At 44.5% G+C, this 23,488-nt stretch overlaps 3 protein-coding genes across 3 annotated transcripts; all 3 read right to left on the bottom strand.

Annotated features, from left to right (window-relative positions):
• Positions 1–343: 343 nt before the first annotated feature.
• Stx5 (syntaxin 5) lies at positions 344–12,767 on the bottom strand. The gene is made up of 10 exons (XM_051193877.1): positions 12,123–12,767; positions 11,694–11,764; positions 11,480–11,535; positions 11,199–11,269; positions 6,553–6,669; positions 6,403–6,459; positions 6,184–6,265; positions 5,331–5,437; positions 5,083–5,204; positions 344–1,070 (listed from the first exon to the last, which is right to left on the bottom strand). Exons 1-10 carry the CDS (start codon positions 12,345–12,347, stop codon positions 911–913), a joined length of 1,068 nt encoding a protein of 355 aa, XP_051049834.1. The 5' UTR covers positions 12,348–12,767; the 3' UTR covers positions 344–910.
• A 633-nt stretch (positions 12,768–13,400) lies between these two features.
• Tex54 (testis expressed 54) lies at positions 13,401–14,044 on the bottom strand. The gene has a single exon (XM_051193875.1). The coding sequence runs from the start codon at positions 13,887–13,889 to the stop codon at positions 13,467–13,469; it is 423 nt and encodes a 140-aa protein (XP_051049832.1). The 5' UTR covers positions 13,890–14,044; the 3' UTR covers positions 13,401–13,466.
• Positions 14,045–14,052: 8 nt separating this feature from the next.
• Positions 14,053–18,952, bottom strand: Wdr74 (WD repeat domain 74). Its single transcript, XM_051193874.1, has 11 exons — positions 18,819–18,952; positions 18,634–18,740; positions 18,433–18,554; positions 17,329–17,404; positions 17,056–17,202; positions 16,798–16,899; positions 15,443–15,543; positions 15,307–15,362; positions 14,889–15,034; positions 14,691–14,747; positions 14,053–14,273 (listed from the first exon to the last, which is right to left on the bottom strand). The coding sequence occupies exons 1-11, from the start codon at positions 18,880–18,882 to the stop codon at positions 14,094–14,096; spliced, it is 1,158 nt and encodes a 385-aa protein (XP_051049831.1). The 5' UTR covers positions 18,883–18,952; the 3' UTR covers positions 14,053–14,093.
• Positions 18,953–23,488: the final 4,536 nt, after the last annotated feature.

Below are 23,488 nucleotides of genomic sequence, written 5' to 3'. Positions count from 1 at the left end.
AGAAGGTGCTAAAACCTAGGTCCAAACTCTCTTCTCCCAATAAGAGGTCTTGCTTCACTCAGTTCAAGGCCAAGTGATTTGTGAATTCAGATGGAAAACAGGCCCCAACACTGCTTGAGATGGTCCTAGAAGCTGCCCCCAATGATAAATCCACTAGGCTCCAGTTCAAAGGAAAATTCTGCTAATGAAGTGCTGCTGTACTTGCTCCCTTTCTAGGAGGGAGTTATGGGTGCATGGCCCCAAAGCTACCCTGCTTATCAGTGAGGCCTTTCAGAGCCACCAACTCAACCCTTTTGGTTCTGGTGTTGAGTATGATCCCAGCCAGAAATGACAACATCACTAGTGAGGCTGACAGTCTTGCTGTAATTGGGAGGAAACAGGCTTGCAGCACATTTGGCAGAGTGAGTCACCAGTAGCCAAAGTCAGGTTTGTGCAGGCAACTGAAGGGCTCAGAGCCTCCTCGCCTCACATGGTGAAGAGAGGGAGGCAGTCAAGTCTAACCCAATGGTAAAGTTGGTCCCTGGTATAGTTTTGTCTCCTTGCCTCAATCTCATGGAGGCAAAGAGGGGCATTATCTCCCCTTGCTGCCACAGTTAACCTTTGGGGGAGGCTGGTATGGTTTTATAAAAGTCTCCTGGTGGAGACGACCTCCTCCACTGGCCCCTCGATGGCTTCTGATCCCAGCTGCTTCACAGCAGAGTCCAAATCCAGAACCAGTATGTTTCAAGGGCCTGTGGGTAGGACAGAGTGGCCAGAAACAAGGGTGGGAAGGGGACACTGGCCATTCTTAGCAGTTCCAAGGAAATGGCCTTTCTCCCAACCACCTTACACAGGCTCAATGGCAGCCATGGCCACTTGCCCTCCCAGGAGTCCCAAGCCCTCCATGGAGTGCCTCAGAATGAGGGAGGGTTCAGGCAAGGAAGACCACAAAGATGATGAAGAAGACAATGAGGATGAGGAAGATTTTGACCATGAGCCACCGATTGGAGGTGACTGACTGGAAGTACTTGAGGATCTCTGAATGGGCGGCCTCAACATCCAGCTGGGCTCCAAGCACGTTCTCATCGATCCTGGAAACAGCCAGGAGAGAAAACAGAACATTGCATTAAAAAAAACGCTGATGACATTTATTTATGAATATGAAAAGGTGATCACAATGTGCAGAAGTAAAAATTGTTTCACATTATGTGGTCTCTTTTGTATACACGTGTGAGCATATACAAATTTATGTGTTTTTTTTTTTTTTTTTTTTTTTGGGTAGTAGACCATGTTTGGCTATAGTATGAAAACTTTCTGCCAGTTATTAGCTTATGATTAAGTTATTTAACCAAAGTCTGTTTTCCACGTCTGAAAAGTGAGATCAATATAAACCCTACCTCCTTTCATGAGGTTTCAAGCTTCAGTGAGTTAAATATGAGACCCCTCCCAATCCATATGAGCATTGAACATGCTCTAATTTTTAATCATTAGCATTACTGATTTGTTTTTCATGTAATGAACATTTATTAAACTGTTTTGGAGTTTTTTTGTTGTTTTTGGGGGTTTTAGAGACAGGATTTCTCTGTGTAGCCCTGGCTGTCCTGGAACTCACCCTGTAGACCAGGTCGCCTCTGTGTCCCAAATGCTGAGGTTAAATATGCTATTACTACCATCAAAAAATTGTTATAATGGGGGTAAAGTTCAGTCCACTACAATAAGAAAATTCTGGTTGGGAGATGGGACAACTTTGACAGGAACTCAAAGAATTATACAAGCCTTACATCCAAAGGGCATTAGAAGAACAGTCTGAAGACTTACTGAGGCAAACAAAACTTTTCCCAGGAAATCTATATGTATAATCCTGAAACCCAAATATGGCTGTGTAGATAGCTCAGTAGGAAAAATGCCTGCTTGGCAACCAAGAGGATCTGAATTTGGATCCCAGTATCCACATAACAAACTGGCCATGGTCTTACCTGGGTCTAACCACAGCACAGTGGGTAGGTAGAGAAAATAGGGAAAAAGCTGAGTTTTGCTTGCTGCCTGAAAAAAAATCCCAAGTTTCAGCTAAGAGAGAGACCCTACCTCAAAAGAATAAAGTACAATAGAGGACATCTGATGCCTTCCTCTGGCTTATATCACACAACATACAAACACACCCTGAATACTGTCCTATGTCAAGATGTTTCAGACACCATGCCTACCCATAAGGCATGGCAACCCACTAGGATTATACTGCCTACTGACATAAAAGCTGTTTTAGCTCGTGTAATTACATTCTGTGATGTGTAAAATCACCTAATGACAGTTATTCAAAGCATAATCCCATCAGTATGCAATATATGATAAAACACTCTAGATTTTACAGAGGGACCCTTGGCCTAGAGCCCTCTAGCAGCTGAGTATGGCCCAGGTGAGTCCCAGCAATCTGGCTAGAAATGGAAAGGGGGCTGCAGCTTAAGGTCCTGAAAAACAAGTAAAAGGATTAAGCTCATCTCAAATTCATAAGCCTCAACTGTGGTTCTTTCTTATGAAGACTATCAGGTTCATAGCTTTTGGCTATAATTACTTCACTTTGTTTTTTGAGACAGGTTCTGTATAACCCTGGGTAAATTATTACATAGACCAGTCTGACCTCAAACTCAAAGGAGATCCACCTCTTTGTGCTTGGGATTAAAGGGGATTAAAGGCATATGTCACCATGCCTAGCCTCTAATTACACTTTTTTTTTTTTTTTTTCCCTTTTTCCAGATAGGGTTTCTCTGTGGCTTTGGAGACTGTCCTGAAACTAAAGGCTTGAGCCACCACCTCTAATTACGTTTTAAAAATGTGACTACATTTGTTATTTCACAATGAATAAAGCTCATAATGGCAGCTATGAATGGCTTTAACAAAAATGAATAAACCTTATAAATGCAATCTGGTACAGGAAAGATTATAGAGGGGCTGGGAAGATGGCTCAGCAGGCAGAGTGCCTGTCTGAGGACCTGACTTTGATTGCTTGGATACACAAGGTAGGAAAGAAGCGACTCCACAGTTGTTGTGCTACTTGTGTACCTAAGCACACCTGCATACACAAAGAATTCTACTGGGTTTTTTTGCTTTATTTTGAGACAAGGTCTCACTGTGTAGCCCTGGCTGACCTGGAACTCACTATATAAACCAGGCTGGCTTGGAACACACAAAGATCTCCTGTCTCCAAAGCTGGAATTAGCCAGGCAGTAGTGGCTCAGTTCTTTAATACCGGCACTTGAGAGTCAGAGGCAGGCAGATCTCTATGCGTTTGAGACCAGCCTGGTCTACAAGAGCTAGTTCCAGGACAGGCTCCAAAACTACACTGAGATACCCTGTCTTGAAAAACAAAACAAACAAAAACCAAACCAAAACAACAACAACAAAAAAACAGAATGCTGGGATTCCCACCACACATTTATTTATTTTTAGTTAGAAAGGTGTTAAAAGGGCCAGGTGGTGTCGGCTCATGCCTTGAATCCCTCTTCTGCTGTGTAGGATGCATGTAGGCACAACACTGTATACACAATAAATTAATTAATTAAAATCTTTTACGTAAACAAAAAAGGTGTTAAAAAGTGTTGGGAGAGATGGCTCAGCAGTTAAGAGCACTGACTGCTCTTCCAGAGGTCCAGAGTTCAATTCCCAGCAACAGCAACCACATGGTGGCTCACAACCATCTGTAATGAGATCTGGTGCCCTCTTCTGGTAATGAGATCTGGTTCCCTCTTCTGGTCTGCAGGTATACATGCAGACAGAACACTGTATACATAATAATTAAATCTTTGGGGAAAAAAATGTAATGTATAATTTAAATACAGACTGTAGTTACTATAACAATCAAAACTTATAGTTAAATATATAGAGATGTATTTTAAATAGGCATATATTCTTCAAACCTTTCAAAGACCTACAGAATATGGCATTTAAAATGATTTATTAGGGTTTTTCATGACAGTGAGGCACAACTGTTCCTGGCAATACCAATTAACTTCAGAGAGGAAGATTGGCATTAAAAAAAAAAAAAAAAAAAACAAAAAAAACAAAAAACAACTCATTATGGAGTTTGCCTTCAACATGGCAGAAATAGCCATTTGGACAAGATACTGCTCTTGACTGTTTGACTGAATGCTGTATAAACTGGACATGCAGGACCCACAGGAAAAGTGACTACTGAACTTAAAAAAAACAAAATGGGACAGTCCTGCAGGGTTCCTGCTTCATGGAAGAGTCTGCCAGACAGTCTGCAGGACACAGAGAAAAATGACTGACAAACTGCCAATGCAAGCAGACAGTTTAAAATTTTCTGCTTTGCTGAAAAGTCTGCCAGACACCAGACATGCTATGACTTATAGGCTGAAGATGGATGCTCCAACATTACAGAGGAACTTTAGGTGACTGTCCAGGCAGTGAGATGTCTCTGTCAATTCTAGAGTTTATATATTATTCTTCTGAGGTGTTTGATGGAGTTGAAGACAGATAGTTTTCTATGATTCTGAAGACAGATCCTAAGCCATACAAACATGAAGTGTATGATAGACAAATACTCTACAACCAGGCTCTATTTTAAGGCCTTCAGTCATTTTTTTCTTTTCTATTTATTATTTATTTGTTTGTTTATTTATTGGGTTTTCAAAGCAGGGTTTCTCTGTATAACAACTCTTGTTGTCCTGGAACTAGCTCTGTAGACCAGGCTGGCCTCAAACTCAAGAGATCTGTCTGCCTCTGGGATTAAAGGTTTGCACCACCACCACCACCTTTTATTCTTTTATTCATTCATTCATTCATTCATTTAAAAGGGTGTTTCTATGTAGCCTTCTCTGTCTTGGAACTTACTATGTAGTCTAGGCTGGTCTCAAACTCACAGAGATCTGTCTGCTTCTGTCTCCAGAGTGCTTGGACTAAAGGTGTGCACCACCGTATCAGGCTCTCAATAAACTCTTATTGAGTGAGTAGAAGCAGGTGAATTAGGACTCATGGTTGGGAAGGATTCACTCACTCTTCAAAAACCACCAAGCTGTCCCTGGAAACTTCAAGATGCTAATCCATGGAGAAGAGAAAGTTCCACTATACGGGGTAAGAGTGTCTTACCTCTGAATAGTTTCCTCCTGTTCTTTAACCATGTGTGCCAATTGCTGAAAAATGGAGCCCAGCTCAACGATTGTAGACTCGATGTTCTGCATGGTGTCTGCCCGACTCTGGATGTAGGAATCCTTAAGAAGAAAGCGTTATGAACTAGGGCCCGGGTTTTTAACACCCTTTCACCATGACACACTCCACTGTTGGGGACACAGAAGACAACAGAGGAGCTGATCCTCCTGATTTCAGAGCGCAGGTACCTGCTCATCAATGAGCTGAAGCTGCTGGCTTGTTCTAGAATCCATCATGTCGATGGCCACATCCCTGGAGGCTCGGGACTCTGCTCCCAAAACTATGGGACCACCCCCTGGGGAAGAAAAAAGACATGGCACATTTTAACGATTAAAAGCAGGTTCAGGGCCTAGCATAGTGACACATGACTTTAATCTCTGCACTCCTGAGGCTTAGGCAAAAGGATCTCTGAGTTTGAGGCTGATCTAGATAGTGAGTTCCAGGACAGCCAAGACTACATATTGAGACCCTGTCTCACAATAACAAAATGTCATTCAAGCGGGGTATAGTGGCATGTACCTGTTATATTAACAATAGGAATGTGGAGGTAGGAGGGTCAGGTCAGTCAGTCCTCGGCTAATATCAAGCTAGAGGCTAGCCCAAGCTACATGGAAACCCTAGCTCTAAAAAACAAAGAAAACAACACTCAAAACTCACTGTCACTAGGTTTAAATCTAGCTCTGGACAGACTAATCTCTCTCAATCTTAATTTCCTCATCTGTAAAATGTAGCTAACAATAGTTACTTTCTAAAGGACAGTTGAGAAAATTAAGAAAATGTTAAGTACACAAAAAGTCAGACACTGCCATTCTTCTGAATATGTCTGCACTAACGTCATGAGAAGACAGGGATTGAGTGTGGATCATGAAACTCCAAAACCAGGTTTGTCCTCTGAGATAATGCCTAGCGCCATCCTGGCTCTTCCATTCTCCTACTCCACACCTGCCTTTAGTTTATGAAGTTTATGAAGTTTAGAGGATGCCACCACAGCCAGAAGACCTTAGCTCCTAGGCTTGGCTTCCCATATTGCCTCTGACTTACCAAGGTGGTTGGGGGCAAGTGGCAGGGCCGACACTGGTGCCCGGGAGAACTGTTCCCGACGGTTCCTCTGTTGTTTCAGGTTCTGATGTTGGGGGGAAATGCAAAGATCCTGAGTCTCTGGGAAGTGGTATGTTGACCCCATGACTCTGGGTAACTTGTCCCGTCCCCTTTCCTCTTGGTCTATACCACAGATTCCTACCCACTATAGATCCCACTTACCTCAGTCCTCACTTCTAAAACTGATTTGAAGTCATTGGACATGGAAGCCAGTTTTGACTATAAAAAGCAAGGACAATTTGGAATTTGGTCATTCAAAGAAGATACTTTCTGTTATCCCTTTCCTCACTCCCTCCATCCCCAGGGTTCCACCTGCAATGAAACTACAATGGTGTTGGAATGTGTCTGCAGATGCCGGCCACTCTGGCTGCCCTTGGCCTTCACAAAATCTTGAAGCTGAGCAATTTGTTTGTTGAGGCTATTGATGTCCTGTATAAGACCAGAAGAAGAGTATTAAGCAGGGAGTCTTCAGTCATTTACTCTATTTGTGTGATCTCTGGCAGAGAGGACAAGATAAAACCTACTACTAGTAAAGTGAGTGTCTAATCAGATCAGGTGGCACTAGGACTGTCTAAACTCTGTTCATTCCTTGCAGAAAAAGGAAGTTAAATGAATGATTTCTCTGCCCCCCTCCTTTCTGCTATATTTTACCCTGTGAGATTACAGAACCCTTACAAAGGCCAAACCTATACCATGCTGACAGATTATTTGAATAAAACCCAGGGAAAGGCCAGTTGTGATGGCATACCCTGGTAGGATTTGCTGAAGGAGGCGGAGGTAGGAGGATCACAAGTTTGAGGTCAGTCTTGGCTACACATTGGCCAGGCAGTAGTGGCACATGCCTTTAATCCCAGCATTAGGGAGGCCCAGCTTGGTCTACAGAGCAAGTACCACAACAGGCTTCAAAGCTACACAGAGAAACCCTGTCTTGAAAAAACTATTTAAAAAAAAAAGGCAAGAAGCAAATTTCTACACAGAATGTGTAATACTGCAAAAGAGTTCAAAGTCATATCATAGCCAATGTGTCACCCACATCCCATTCTCCCCAGTGAGGGCAGAAAAAACCTGTCCCAATACACTATGACCCAGGGAGGTATCAGAAAGGAGAAGATGGAAGGCATCAAAAATAGGAGTCAGGAAGATGGCTCAGTAGATAAAGGAGCTTGTTGTCATGCCTGGCAACCTGAATTCAAACCCAGGGGCCCATAAAAGAAAAGGAGATAAGCAACTCCACATGCATGCCATGGTACTCAGGCACCACTCCCCGAAACCACAAATAAATACAATTTAAAACATTTTATAGTGAGTACGAAAAATATAACAAAGACAAAATTTAAGCATTTTTTAAAGCTTTCTAAATAGACCCAACTTCACACCTCTCAAGAACTCTGGCCTCATATTCACTGATGACCCAAATACAAATACACTTCAGAGTTTGTTTGCCATAATAGCTCCTTCCTTTGGGCTCTAGCTTAGAAAGTACTATTTCCCATGCAAAAACTGAAAGTAAAAGCTTCTAATCACCCAGATTTCCTTAGCCTACCTACACGCTATCATACAACTATAATCTATGATACTGGCTAGAGAGGTGAGATCTCCTGACCAGAACTATAATCAACTAAGTACTTACTGTGTACTAAGTACTGTGTTGAATATAACAAGAGGCCTGGGGGTGTGGGGCAGCAAACACAGGCCCTGGGTTTCTTCCCTGCACCCAACCAAAAAAATTAAACAGCAACAACAACAAAAAAAAGCCCATTAGCTGCTTTTATTTACTGCTTATGCATCTTAAAATATTCTCTCCTTTCCCTAAACTTAACAGAGAAAACTCTTCTACCTAGCAACTCCTAATCTATCCTCTCAAAACCACATCCCCTCCAGCTTTTTTTCCATTTTAGTAAATAGTATCACCATTCACCAGATGCCCAGCCGATCATGGTCTCCTATACTGGTAACCCCACCTAGGTAGGCAGACTGCAATGAATTTAAGGTCAGCCTAAGTTACAGAATGAGACTCTATCTTAAAATACAAATGGGCTCTAGAGTTGGTTCAGTGGCTAAGCATACTTGCTATTCTTAAAAGAGGACACAGATTCAATTTCCAACGCCCATATGGTAGCTCAAAACCATCTGTAACTGCAGTTCTAAGGTATCCAATGCCCTCTTTTGGCCTCCACAGGCATCAAGTACACATGTAGTACAAACAGATACATGTACACAAAACACTCATATACATTTTAAAAATGTTTTTAAGCAGGTTGTTAATACATGTTGTAATTTAAGAAAAGCAGCACGGGAGAGAATGATGTCACGAAACAGCTTTCAAGCAGAGGGGATTTTTATTATGAAAAGGGATCATAAAAAGGGAAAAGGGGAGGAAGAAGGGGGAGAGACCAGCCTCCAGGGACAGGAACAGCAGGAGAGGAAAAAGGAGCAGGAAGAGGGGAGAGGGAGGGTGGGAGGTGGGCAGGGCCCTTTTAAAAGGGAGCATAGCGAACAGGCACAGGTGGTGCTCTTAGTGGCAGCAGCTGAGGGTGTACCCTGTCAGGACACCACAGGCAGGCCAGTGCATGCCTGAATACCAACGGTACATCAATTTAATCTCAACACTTGGGAGACAGAAGCAGGCAGTTCTCTGACTTCAAGGTCAGCCTGATCTACATAGTGAGACACTATCTCCAAAAAAAAAAAAAAAAGAGGAGAAAATTAAAAGTCAAAAAATACTTCTATTCCCCCTTTCCTCAAAGCCACATGGAACCATTGATAGCCCACAAAGAACCCAACTGATTCCAATATAAACTATTTTTTCCCAGTATATATTCTAAATATATCCACATTATCTCTTTTTCTACCTCATGTACCCAAACTCAAAACACCTCTAAGAGCCTCTTAAATGTGCCTTCTTTCTGGTCTCTCTTCTTATCTACTACCTAAATAGTGTGATCTTCAAAACCAAATTCAGGGTATTGTCATCCCTCTGCTTGACAACCTCCCAAGAGCTTATCACTCAATTTAGAATACAACCTAAATGCCTAAGCTGCTTTACACAGGCTGGCTACTGCCTAATTCTCACAGGCCCTGTGCATACCTGTTGTATGATATCCACAGTTGAGACCTTTCCTTTAGCTATGCCCATTTTCTACATTACATTCCCACTCTCTGGAATGCACACCCATCAGATCATCAAGTGAACTGCTTTTCCTCTCTATTCACACATTGCTCAAATATCACTTCTTCAGCCAAACTAGCTTGTATCAACCCACCCAATGTAATCTCAGTCTTGAAAACACAGTGTATATGACTAACAAAAGGAAACAAATGGCCAACTGGTGGAATCCATACCTTTAATCCCCAAAAAACAGGAGGCAGAGGCAGGCAGATCTCTGTGAGTTCAAGGCCAACCTGGTCTACAGAGTGAGTTCCAGAACAGCCAGAGCTACACAGAGAAACCCTGTTTTGAAACCGCCCCCCCCAAAAAAAAAAACAAAACAAAACATAACATGATCTCACAAGATCTGTGGGGCACGTACTTCTACTATCTCTGCCTTAGTGTTAAGACAATGGCAACTCAGAAATTAGGAGCTCACACAAGGTCACAACCTAAGTGAGTGACAAAGCAACTTCAAGATTTTCAGAATTCAGTGGGAGAGTTCTTAAGTGGCTAATAACTCCAATAGCAATCCAACACTCTCTCCCACCAGCACAGTACCTCTTAAATGGATCTGTTCTTTGACCTCTGCCACCATATTTGTACTATACAGCCATACCAGTAACCACCTTAACTTCTACCCCACCCCAATCCATGTTCCAGATCACACTCTACATGTTGCCCAGACATGAAATTCTACACTTGTTATCAAGGTCCACAATGCTCTTTACAATTAGCCACTCAGTCAAACAACTAACTCCTTGCCAGTTATTCATTTAGCCAACCAACAACCAGGGCAGTCACTATATAAACACTTGCAATAATCTTGTGAACAAGAGGAAAGAAAAGTCCTGGGCAGTCACAGTGATATTATGATATAATCCCTGTGCTTGGAAGGTTGAGGCAGAAGAATCACAAATTAAATATTAGCATATAGCCAGGAATAGTGCATGTGCCTTTAATTGCAGCACTCAGGAGACAGACAGGTGGATCTCTAATTTCGAGGCTAACCTAATCTACAGAGCAAGTTCCAGGACAGCCAGGGCTGTCTCCTGGCTTAAACCCCGACTTAAAACTAACAAAAATATGATACTGGGCGATATATCTAGACAGTCTTGAAACCAAACCAAAGAACCTGCTCCTCAGGTACTGCAAATCTTTTGTCCCCCTCCCTTTGTTTTTCCTTATCTTTTAGAAAAGTAGAAAGGACACCGGGAATGAGGTTAAAAAAAAAAAAAAAAAAAAATGTAATTACAGAGAATGAATTTATAACTCTGGCTGTCCTGGAGTTCACTCTGTAGACCAGGCTGGCCTAGAACTAAGAGATCTGCCTGCCTCTGCCTCCAGAGTGCTGGGATTAGTGTGCGCCATCATCCTCAGCTGACCTTTCCCTTTTTTAATCTGTATATAAACTCAGACTGGTAAGTCCTCCCATTCCCTCTACACAAACTCTGAATCCAGTTCAGATTTCATACCCTCTGTCAATCTTTCCCAGCATCCTATTTCATTCATCTTTTCGTAAAATCTTTTCTATAGTGTCACCTATTCATTTCAAGCCTAGGCTCTTGATGCTGGGTAACTCTTAAAGACATGAACCCTTAAATATAATAACCTTGATTCACATATGTTCCATCAGCATCTAGAACAGTGCTTTACAAATGCTAGATGACCCTAAGTGTCTATGGACGCAATAGAGAAGCAGGGTGTTTGGACATGGGTCTAGATACTTACCCTGGGGATTCATGGCGATGGAAAATGATGGAAGGAATCTAATTAGAATGCTGGGCTCTCCTGATGGCTAGCAGCTCACCTGTTTGATGATGTATGTTAGCTCCTCAATTTCTACTGCTTTATCATCAAAGAGGGACTTGCGCTTTGCCACTGCAGAGACAGATGAGGTATTACAACAGGTGAGGGTAAGAATACACAAGGCTAAGACTACACTTCAGTGGTAGAGGCACTCGCTTTAATGCACAAAGCCCTAGTTTAAAATCCCCAACACCAAAGGAAAAAAAATAAAAACTCCACGAGCCTCACTTCCTAGTACTATGTTTCATTGTCCCATCTAGGAAAGATCTACCAAACACTCACAGATTGTTAGCTTCTCCAACTTGGCAAATGTATTGCTGAGATCTTTCCCAATGCGCCTGCAAATGACCATCAGTGAGAAGGCTGTGGTAAAGGGCAGGAAAGAGGCTATTCCCATAAGCTCCAACACAATCAATCCCACTCAGCCTAAGCAACATAGGCAAATTAACTTTCTAGACATTATATCACCCCTACCACAAAGCCTCTCTTAACTCACTTGGCCATAAGGGTAAATTCACTGCGTTGTCTGGCAGCACGTAGAGCTGGTTTATTTGTTTGGATTCCATTCTGAAAGGTAATGTCAAAAAGTGTCTACTTTAGTTCTCGTCAGTATTCACCCTCAGGGTTTGTACTGCTCCCACACATATCCACTAAACACTCCAGTGCTGTGGGCATCATACAATTTAAATTTATCAGTGGTTTATAGCTAAGAAAAAAATTAGATGTATGTTTAAATCTTGACTCAGCATTTGTGGTATTTAGAACAAGTCACTTAAACCATTCTTAATCTCTACTGAAGACAATTCCTCCACTCCTATTGGTAAGATTCGTTAATCTTAGAGTTGTAAAGTAAATTTAAACAAATAGCAGACAAAACGTAAGCATTAATTAGGCTCACACCTGCCTTTCCACTCCAGATCCTTACCTGACGGCTCTGCAGCGACTTACAGGCAGACAGGAACTCCTGGGTCCGATCCCGGCAGGACATGGTGTCGGGAGGGGAAGGGACCAGGGCCACCGGGGTGGGTAAAGGAGTGATGTCGCTGCTGCTACTGACAGCAGTTGCAGGGGACAAGACCTGTGTCTTTGAGAGACCCAGGTAGACACCCTGATCTGTGTTCTTAGATCCGTAGCGTTTCCGCGGGATCATCGAGTCGCATAACCTCGGACTGCTGTGGAGAGGAGAATGTCATTCTCCAGACAGCCTCTTTTCCCAAAACTTTCCCCTCAACTAGTAAATCCTCAGGCCCTTTCCCGTATTTGACAGACTTTCGAGCCCAAGGCCACCCGTAGATCTTGCAGCCCGGCCACGGCGAGAAGGGTCAACTTCTTCCAGGCCCAAGGCGAAGCCTCCTCAGATTCTCCTTCCAACTTGGCTCTGACGGCCAGAGCACCGGCTGGGGGCCCTAAAGTCGAGAAAACAGCCAAAGCCTGGTCCTGCGGCCTTGAGCCTCCAGCCAGACCTTTGCAGTTGGCCAGGATCTTAATCGTGCCCTCTGGTATACGTGATTTCCTTAACCCCCTCACGGAAAAACGGAAACCGACCTCCAAAGGTGGACACACTTCGATGGGCGGAGGGGGGAAAAAAAAACCTCTTTAAGTGTTTATTTGAAACAGGAAGTCCCACCTCCATCAAAGTTCCGCCTGTTGGAAGACTGCAGCCACTGATTGGACAGGGCCGACGTCTTTCTCAACAAGGCCTTTCCTGATTAGACAGTGAGGTATTCGCTTACGCGGAGCCGCCAGCAGGACTTGCCCATGGCTCCCTTCTCTCCCCCTCCCCCACCGTCAAGCCGCTGCCCCCGAGCTGAGACGACGGACAGAAACTGGACCTCTACTCGAACGAAGCCCTACCTCCTCTGTTGCCTACCGCCGCCGCTACTGCCACTCTCCCCAGGCCGTCGCCGCCTCCTCGTCGGACTTGTAAGCAGCCGAAACCGGAGCAAAGAGCAGGAGCCGCCACGTCACCCACACGCAACCCCACCCCCGTGACGTGTGGTCGCGCCACGCCTATTTTTTTAAGCCCTGAGACAGGAAGAACACACCCCTGCCCTAGCATGCTCAACTCCGCCCTCCTATTGGTTAAACTGCCACCGTGGCCCCGCCCCCGTGCAGCAGAAGCAGATCCCAGGGGGCTGGGCCAGAGGAGTCTTAAAGAGCCATCACCTCTGTGCCTACAAAGCTGGAAGAAGAGGCATGAGTGTTTCCGCAGATCCACAATATTAATTTTATTCTCTGGATGTTGGGGAGGACAAGGACAGGGTTGGAGTCAGCCCTTTTCTGGTTCCTTGTGGCTTCCCTCACGTTTGCGCTCCTGGATCTGATTATCCTGCTTTTGAGTCTGGTCTGAGAGCCTCTTGCTGGACCGTGAGGACTCCCGACGGCTGAACATGGATAGCCTGCGCCACAGTACCGTGATCAGAAGACTTTCGTTAGATCTTTGTTTGCGGCGGCCTGTGTTGTCCAAATCAACTTCGTTGCCTGTAAGGGCCACGAGGCCATAGTGCCATAGTTCAATTCTGCTCTCTCTAGTCCAACCTCTTTTGGCAGTCCCTTCTGGGCACCTCCCGCTCCCATTCCCAATCCAGCTCCCTGACCCGTTTTGAGTCCTACCTTGCCTGCCTTCCTCAGTCACATCCTCCCTTGCATGCTCATCAGAGGTCTGATGGTCCTTGTCTTGACAGCAGCCCATGGCCTCGAGAGGCGCAGGACTCTGCCACACTCCTCAGCCTGCTTAACTCTGGGCCCAGCTTTTGTGACGTCAGGTCTCCCACAGCCTGGGTAAGGGAACCCCTCCCACCCAGAAGCCACCTCTCCTTTCTCCCATCACAAAAGGATCAGGATCTGTGTGTGTGTGTGTGTGTTGGGCTATTTATTAACAAAATAGCAAGAGTTTTCAAGGACTGGTGGATCCAGGCCGCTTCTTTTTCTTTCTTCTTGTTTGGAGAGTCCCATGTGTCTGATCCAAATCAGGGAGCTTCCGCTTGGCAGCTGCCTCCAAAGATGCCCAAAGTTCATCTGTCTCTGTGTCTTCTGGGGGCACCATGTTGGGCTCTTGAGGTTCTTGGGGCTCATCCTGATTAGTGAGAAGAAAACTCAGGAATCAGGGACAAGGACCAGCAGAAAAATAATTTCTCTGGACACCATTACTTTGATCTAGAAACCAGTGCCGAGTGTTCTGTAGTATCTTACCCTTGGCAATAAGCCTATAAAAGCTTGAGCATCCCTCAGGGAAATTACATACAGTAAAGAGACAGCGCTGGTCTTATATGTTCTAGTGCCTCCCATTCTCTCCACAGAGAATCTCTCCCCATCATGCCTTTGGCTCCCCCCTTTTTTTTTTTTTTTTCAAGACAGGGTTTCTCTGTGTAGCTTTGGAGCCTGTCTTGGAACTAGCTCTTGTAGACCAGGCTGGTCTCAAACTCACAGAGATCCTCCTGCCTCTGCCTCCCAAGTGTGGCTCCCAAATCCTTACACCTCACTAGTTGCTCACCTCCCAGTTATCCCTGCCTGACAGGAGGAGGCAGTTCAGTTGAGATTTGAGATAAACCTGTAAAATAAAAGGGGTCTTGAGCCCAGACAAGCCAAGATAGTAACTTGAATGTGAGGCACAGGGAGGGGGAGAGGCTCCAAAAAAAAAAAAAAAAAAAGATGTTAAGAGTGGGTAAATGCCAGAGGGTTGGGCTCTCACCTTATGCTCTAGCCCACGTGGATGTCGGATCCTGTGTATCCTCAAGACTCTGTCCAAGCCACAAGAGGCTAATAGAGGCTTGGAAGGGTGGCACTGCAGCCCACGGACACTGCCTGCCAGCCCCTTCAGACAGCCCAGTAGACGCCCTGGAGAAGGGTGGAGGCATCAGTGGTAGCTACCTAACCCGTGAATATTTAGTTGCTGCTCAACCATTTGTTTCAGTACTTAATACTCCTAGAAACAGGAGTTTCCAGTGACATTCCTATTTTACAGGGGAGGAAACAAAGGCACAGGGACCAAATAACTAGACCAAAACTTAACTCAGGGAATGAATGCGGCACTGACAGGGATCAGTGACTCCCTGTACGACCTTTCTCTTCCCCCTTTCCCCTTCTCAAGCAACCCATCATCCACTCACCTTGCCGAAAATCAATTTCTGCTAGCTGCCCATGAGTGTTCCCTACGATGACTGAACTATGGAAGAGACCAGAGAGGGGGCTCAGTACAACTTCTGGAGTCATTCCAAAGCATTTCCCCTTCTCCTCAACACTCACTTGCCCTCAGGAGTAAGGGTCATGGCTGTCAGTGGGTACTCTCCATAGGTGGCCTCCAGGACTGGACGGCGCTGAGGAGAAACTGGATCATAGACACGGACCTAGAGGAAGACTGAGCTATCACAAGAGTATCCTTTTTTTTTTTTTTTTTTTTTTTTTGTTTGTTTGTTTGTTTGAGACAGGGTTTCTGTGTGAAGCTCTGGCTGTCCTGGAACTCACTCTGTAGACCATGCTGACCTGAACTTCACTGGGATCCACCTGCCTATGCCTCCCAAGTGCTGGGATCAAAGACATGGGCCATGAGAGTATCTTTACCCACCATGGTCCCCAATATCTTCCTATCTATCAGCATCCTTCTGAAGACTGCTTATTATTTATTTATTATTTCAAAACAGGGTTTCTCTGCAAAGTTCTGGCTGTCCTTGAACTAACTCACAGAGTTCTACCTGTGTCTGCCCCAAAACTGGGATTAAAGGGATGTGCTACCATGCTTGGCAAGGCTACTAACTATTTTAAGTCCCCCTCAGAGAAACTTTCTCATTTGTGGCATGTACCTCATCTCAGAATGCTGGTAGGACTGCTAAGGAGCATGATCACAGACTGAGGACAGATGCCTATGCTTGAGAGTATGTAAACATGTTGTCCGTCATATGCCCACCTAACGGCAGTGGAGGAATAGAAAAGCAGACTGGACCAAAGCTAGTGGGGGGAGTAGGGGAGATGAGTTTCAAGCAGAAAAGCTTGGTTTTACTGGGGGAAGAGTGGGAGGGAGGAGTGGGGGGAAGGGGGAGGAGAGGGGAGCTGTTCATATGTGTGAGCAAAGGCCTTGTACATAAATGAGACTTTAATGTGAAGGACTATAAAATGGAAAATAGTGACTAAACCCTAGCCAAGCCCTCACCCAAAACTGATAGAGCTGAGACCAGAAAGGGATCCTCAAAGCAAATTAGACTATATGAGGACTACAAAGTTCTTTCTATGACCATGCCATCCAGAATATGCCCAATCTTGTCAGATCTCATGAGCATGGTTAGTACTAGATGAGAGGACCATAAAATTGTTTTGACAGCCACCTTGATGTCCACCCATGATATCTGTTCCCTGTGGAACCTAGTGTAAAAGGAATGCTCCCTTTGCTTTCCTGCAAAGGTGGGAGAAATAGAAACTCAATAGTCCAGGAAATCCGATCTTAGAGTGCAGTAAAGGGAAAGTCATTGGCACAGCTATGGGTCTGACCAGCTGAGGAAGTATGAGTTCCTTTGAGAGCCCAGGGGAGAAGATATTGAGGCACCAGGAAAACCTACAGTTTTTTTCAGGAAGCTGTTTTAATCCAGGAGTAAGCAAAAGAACCTCACCTGGTGATACCCTGTGCATGTGACAAGCTTCTGTGACCCATTGAGGAACTGTATATCCTGGTCCCAAATAGGAACCCGTAGATCCAGCCAATCATTCCTCACCTGGTGTGGAGGTACATATGGGATACAAAGTGTTGGTAAACTTGACCTACTCCTTCAGTCCTCCATCTCCCAAAAGCCCATCTAGGCCATGATCAATCAGTGGCCTCCACTTCCCCCAACCTCAGACAAAGCATCCCCCTACCCCTCATCACTTACATTCTTCGCCCTGAATACAGGCTGCTCAGGCCTCTGTAGGTCCCATACTTTCAAAGCATTCTCTTTCCCACATGTGGCAACTACATGGCTATGTGCCGGGTCTTGGCGCATCCTACACACCCCAGGACCCACCTTCAGTTCCAAGAGCTGTAAATAATCAGAGATGAGTCAGTCCAAGAGTTCTTAGTCCTTAACCTTCCACCTACCAAATTCCCCATTACACCCCTATCCTGGCTCCTACCATCTCCAACTACTAGGGCAGGTGAACCTTACTGGGTCAGATGATGTTTCCTTGTCATTGTCACACCAGACTCTAAGGATCCCAGAATCCACACATGTGATAAGGGTGCTGCAGAGGAGGGAACAATGGGATTTTAAAAAGTGTAAACCAGGTTTAGTGGTCCACACCTACCAGTAAAGGGCATGGGAGTAAAGTGGGGACTAGGAATTCAGAGTCAGACTGAGGTACATAATGAATTCAAGGCCATCTTTGAAACAAACAAACAAACAAACAAAAAAAAAACCAAACCAAACAAAAATGACCTAAACCTCTTCCCAAGAAGCCAAGCCTTTTTGCATGCTCTGGATAGCCTGAACCTATGCTCTCCCTCACATCTGCCTATCTAGATTTAAGCTCTGTATTGCCTGGGCTGTGCCAAACAGCATCTCTAATACTCCTCACTCCTACAGGCTCAGAGCTTGCTTGGTCCATGGCAGTTCCCATTCAAAACCCAATATACTCTCCATTACCTATGAAATAAAATCTCAACTTAATACAAAATCCCCTTCCATTTAATCTCAATTAAATGCAAAGCCAAACTTACAAGTATGTTTCCTTGACTTAAATTTCCAAATGCTATTTGTCCTATGTATAAAACTTTTAACCCTCAGTCTCTGCTCAGTATTTGCTTTTTAGAATGGCCTTATCTCTTCTCTATCAAGATTATTCCTGTACTTCAAGACCCAGTTCAAAACTCTATCCTTTCTGCATATCCTTTCTGGAGCTCACCTGCTAAAATTCCAAAGCAGCCTTCTCTCTTCTTCCATCTAGAGAAGCTGCACCTAGGTTACTAACCTAGATGAATCTTCCTTCCTAGTCATCATTTTAGAAGCCACATTATCTTGTTGGTTTTTGTCGATCACTACTTAAAAGTATGCTCAAAAGTGTGAAATTAGTTGCAAAGAACATCATAAAGGAGCCAGGACAAAAACTCTTGGATGCAAACTTTATGAAGGTGTATATTTTACCCAAACCCTTGTACTCTTCCCTGATATCTGGCATTCAGTAACTTCCCGATAAATGCATGTTACAGGAATGAATGAAAGCAAGAAGTCTATTTACGATCTTCCTGTGACCTGTGCTAGAGTAGTCCTTACCCATCGGCCTGGGCGAGACCTCGGAATGTGCCCTCCCCGCCTGGGCAGTGTCTCTGGCTCTGGAATGTACCCTCCTCGGTGTTAAAGTGCCTCACGGTCATGTCCGCGCAGCCCACCAAGATCTGCCAGCGAAAAGGAAAGGATAGGAGGAGAGCAAGGTTGCAGGGCCCGTTAGTTCCGACCGGGCCAGTGGCCACTCACCTGGGTCTCGTCTCCTGCGCCCCAGCACAGAGCGTTCACCGCCTCCTCACGCCGCGGCTGTCCGGATGGCGTGAAGTTTGACGCATGTTTCCGCTGAAGGTTCACTCCTGAGGGTCGAGGACATCAGTCACGCTGGGGTGACAAAGCGACCCCCATACTTTGGGAAGAACAACTCAGACACTCACCTTTCAGGATCCCAGTCTCGGTGCCGACCCACACATGGTTCCCTCGCGCAGAAGTCGCCGCCATCGCAGACTAGCTCGCACTTCCGGCGCGCCACCAGCTGCATCATCAGGGGACGCCGGATTCAAATCTGACAACACGGTCGGTTTGTCTGTCCGCCTCTCCGCTCCCCCTACTCCCTCCCCCCGCCTCCATTCCTCCCACGCCTCGTTAAGGCCTTTCATCTCAGCACTCCGGAGGCAAGAGGTAGATGGATCTCTGTGGGTTCCAGGTTTGAGACCCTGTCTCAAAAACAAAACAACAAAAATTAAACAAAATGCGGAGAAGCACTGGTGTTATTAACCCTAGGATTTCACAACCCCTTTGGTCCACTTCCTTTTTTTTTTTTCACCAAGGATCCACTTTGTCATCTAGGCAGACTCTGCCTCACAGTTGAGAATGTTTCAAACATGCTCAACTTGGACAGCGCTATTTCTGGAAGCTGAAATGTAGAAACCACAAAAACTCTGCCAGCTCCACCTTGTTTTACCTTTGTGGAAACAAACAGTCCAGGCTTATTTGTGGAGAACTGAAAAGTAAGTGTCACTCTGTGCTGTCTGTGTTGTAAACTGCAGTGCTGGGTGGAGTCAGCTCTCATGGGCCAAGTCTGGCAGCCGCCACCATCCCTGTTTGAGGGGACATTCCACACATAAATCTTCACTGTGCCAGGTAGTGATGGGGTATGCCTTTAATTCTAGCCCTAGCACTCTAACTCGGGAGGCAGAGGCAGGTGGATCTCTGAGGTCCAGGTCCAGGCCAGCCTGGTCTACAGACAGAGTTCCAGGACAGCCAGGACTACACAGAGAAACCCTGCCTGGAAAAAATAAATAAATAAAAATGGATAAACAGTACAGGAAATGTGAGCATTGGAAACACTTAAGCTTGGCATCTGTGTCCAGTTAGAGCCTCCTGGAAGATTGCCTTTATCTTTCGTTCTCTTTCTGCCCCTGCCCCCGACTTTGTTGGTTTTAGTTTGATATAAAAAAGGGGGGGCTCATTCTGTAAACCATGCTGGGTCTTGAAGTTCTACTCCTATGCTTCTCCCTCCCCAGTGTTCTTATGGCTCAGCATTCTTTGCAAGTAGAAGTACTCTCAAAGTAGACAAGTCCCTGCTACAGAGCTACACTCTCAAACCCCACTGGCAAATTGAAGCGATTTTCCCCCCCAACAACTCAAAGCCTGTCTGTATGCAAGAACTATCAAATCCTGGCTAAGAAATATTGTCAGTCCCTATTTCCTCAGAAACTATATTAATATAACTAAGTTGGAAACCTAGTTCTAACTAGGCATGTGTTTATTTTTGTTTTTTATGTTTTTGTTTTTTTGAGACAGAGTTTCTTTTTGTTTTTACTTTGTTTTTTGTTTATCTATCTATTTATCAGAGTTTCTTTGTTTAGCCCTGGCTGTTCTGGAACTCGTGCTTTAAACCAGGCTGATCTGGAACTCACAGAGACCCACCTGTTTCTGCTTCCTGAGTGTTGGGATTAAAGGTGTGCAACACCACTGCCTCGAAGCTAAAGGTTCTCTAGGCAAAAATTAGGAGGCTGTGTTCTCACTGACGATACTGATAATTTGCGTTTTAAAACAAAAGCTGGGCCAGATAGTGGTGGGACACCCCTTTAATCCTAGCATTAAGGAGGCAGAAGCAGGTGGATCTCTGTGAGTTCGAGGCCAACCTGGTCTATAAGAGCTAGTTCCAGGACAGCTTCCAAAGCAACAGAAAAACCCTGTCTCCAAAAAACAGAAAACAAAGAAAAAAAAAAAAAGTAGGGCTGGAGAGGTGGCTCAGTGGTTAAAAGAACTGGTTGCTCTTCCAGAGGACCAAGGTTCAATTCCCAGCAATCACATGAAAGCTTACAACTGTCTATGGCTCCAGTTTCAGGTAACCCTTATGCCAATACTCAAAATAAAATTCAATAAATTTCTTATTAAAAAAAGAAACAAGGAGAGGGAGGGAGGGAGGGAGGGAGAGGGAACTGGGATCAATATGTAAAATAAAATAAAAAATAAATTAATAAAAAAAGGAATTGCAAAGAAAAAAAAAAAAAGGAAAAAAGAAGGAAAGAAACAAGGAGGGCTGGAGAGATGGCCCTGTACTGCTGACATGTACAAAAACCAACCCCTTAGACCCAGCAGAAAGTGACAAAGCAGGTTCCCATATAATCCAGGCTAGAAGGTAAAGTTGCATTCTGACCCAAGTATAAGTATTTATTGATAATTGATTAGTGAGCCAGTCGGTGATGGCACACAACTTTAATCCCAGCATCTTGAGGCAGAGGCAGGCGGATCTCTGTAAATTCAAGGTCAGCCTGATCTACAAAGCTAGTTTCAGGACAGCTAGGGCTGTTACACAGAGAAACCCTGTCTCAAAAAAAAAAAAAAAAAAAAAAAAAAAAAAAAAAAAAACAAATAAACAAAAATGATAAGTGTGTACAAAAATATGGAAACTGCAGTTTCCTCCTCCAGAGTGTTAACAACCTGAGACTGAGACTTGCTTACAGAGACTTCTTATAGGGATAAGCTAACCCTCCCACTGTATTGTACCTAATAATCTGAGGTTCTAATAAACAGTCTGAGGTTTGGTCAGGAAGTAGTAGGATCCATTCCCTTAGAGTAAGCACACCCCCACCTGACCTGAAAATATGTCTTGCCTGTTTTCCCTTCATTCCCTTGCCACACCTAATCATATTTCCAGGACCCAAGCCTTGTGGTACTACATAAAACTCTTCCTCTGGAAGAGTAAGAAGTGCTCTTAACATCTAAGCCATCTTTCCATGTTGTGGAATATTAGTTTAAGATGTGTTACCTTCATTTATGGTGTGGAATAAGTATATGTTTAATGATGTGTTGCATTCTTTTATGTTTCATTTGTTTAACTGGGAACCTGTGTTACTTTGCCTGTCTAAAACACCTGAGTTGTAATAAAGAGCTAAACAGCCAATAGCTAGACAGGAGAGAGAAATAGGTGGGGCTAGGAGGCAGAGAGCTAAGGATGATCCAGAAAAGGAGAGGAGGATGCCATGGGCCAGCCACCCAGCTGGCCATAGAGTAAGAAGGAAGAAAAATACATAGAAAAGGAAAAGGGTAAAAAGCCCAGAGGTAATACATAGTTAAAGAGAAATGGAATAATTTAAGACAGAAAAGCTGGTTAGAAACAAGCTAAGCTAATGTTCAACATTCATAAGTTTACATGTATTTATTTGGGAGCTGGATGGTGGGCCCCCAAAGAGTAAAACAAAACCCACAATAGCTACATTTCCACCCACCTCCATTCAATATTTGAGACAAGGTCTGTCAGTGGCACAATGTACTGATTCCAGCTAGACTGGCTGGCCAGCAAACCCCAGGGATCTTCCTGTTTTTGCCCTCCTTGAACTGGGATTATAGGCACACAGTACCACTGCTGTTTTTTTACATGATGGGTGTGGGTGTTGGGGATCATATTATGGTCTTTAGATTTGTGTGGCTCTTTACCAACTGACTCATCTCCCCAGCCCTTATTGTGTTTTTGTTTTATTCATTTATTTAAAAAATAGGATTGTCATGCTGCTCGGGAATTCCAAAGTGCTGGGATTAGGATGGTGCACTAGGATGGTAAACTGAGTTTTGGTTTTGGTTCTTTTGATAACAGGGTTTCTGTGTAACAGTCCTGGCTATCTTTTGTAGATCAGGCTAGCCTTGAACTCAGAGAATCACCTGCCCTGCTTCCTAAGTTCTGGGACTAAAGGTGTGTGCAACAACCACCAAGCTAGTTTTGTGTGTACATGTGAGTTCAGTGCCTGTGGAGGCCAGAAGAGGGTGTCAGAGCCTCTGAACCTAGAGCTGTAGGTAGTCGTGAACTGGGAACTGAACTCAGGTCCTCAGGAAGTGCTATTGACTGAGCCATCTCTAAGGCCCCAGGTTTTAGAGACAGGGTAGCCCTGGCAGTCCTGGAACTAGCTGTTGGCCAGGCTGACCTCTAACTCAGAGACCCCCATCTGACTCTGCCTAGACTACTAGAACTAAAGGCATGTGCCACTACCACCAAGCTCCAACTACTCTTTATTTTGACTAACAATGACCCCCCATAGTCCATAGCCTTGTCTAATTTTGCTAAGGGCTCTCCCCTTTCCCAGTGTATTGACAGATTATCTTTCCTGTCTTCAGTTTCATTTTGGCAGGCATAAGGATGAGACAGCAAGATAAAGTGTCTGACCTGAAGCAAAATCTGTTCTTGGCCTTGTTACCACTTGGTCTCTTCCACTTCTTAGCACAGGTCTTGTGTGAGATAGATTGAATTACTGTCTAAAAGATCCATGAAACAAAATGCCTCTGATCTGCAAATTCCTTGCCTAAGGATAGCTTCCCAAAATGCTGGAAGCTAGTGTTCATAGATGACAAGCCATGTTTTTCACCGCCTAAGCAAATGTTTGATCCATCTGTCTGATCACATATGGACAGGTTCATAGGCTGGAAGTACCATGTTTGCCTGATTTGACCCGATGGGCTTTTCAAAGCCACTACAAACTATGATTCTGGGCCATAACTTGAAAGACTGCTTTTAATTTGGTAAAAATTGTGGTAACTCTTGTTCTCCACTGGTGGGATTAACACACACCTGAGATTTGTCAGTACTGCAGGCTCTCAAAAGCAT

This window comes from Phodopus roborovskii, unplaced genomic scaffold (genome assembly GCF_943737965.1).
Source record: "Phodopus roborovskii unplaced genomic scaffold, PHOROB, whole genome shotgun sequence".
In the NCBI taxonomy this organism is placed as follows: domain Eukaryota; kingdom Metazoa; phylum Chordata; class Mammalia; order Rodentia; family Cricetidae; genus Phodopus; species Phodopus roborovskii.
Note: the sequence above shows the minus strand (reverse complement) of the source record. Positions and strands in the feature narration are given on the sequence as shown.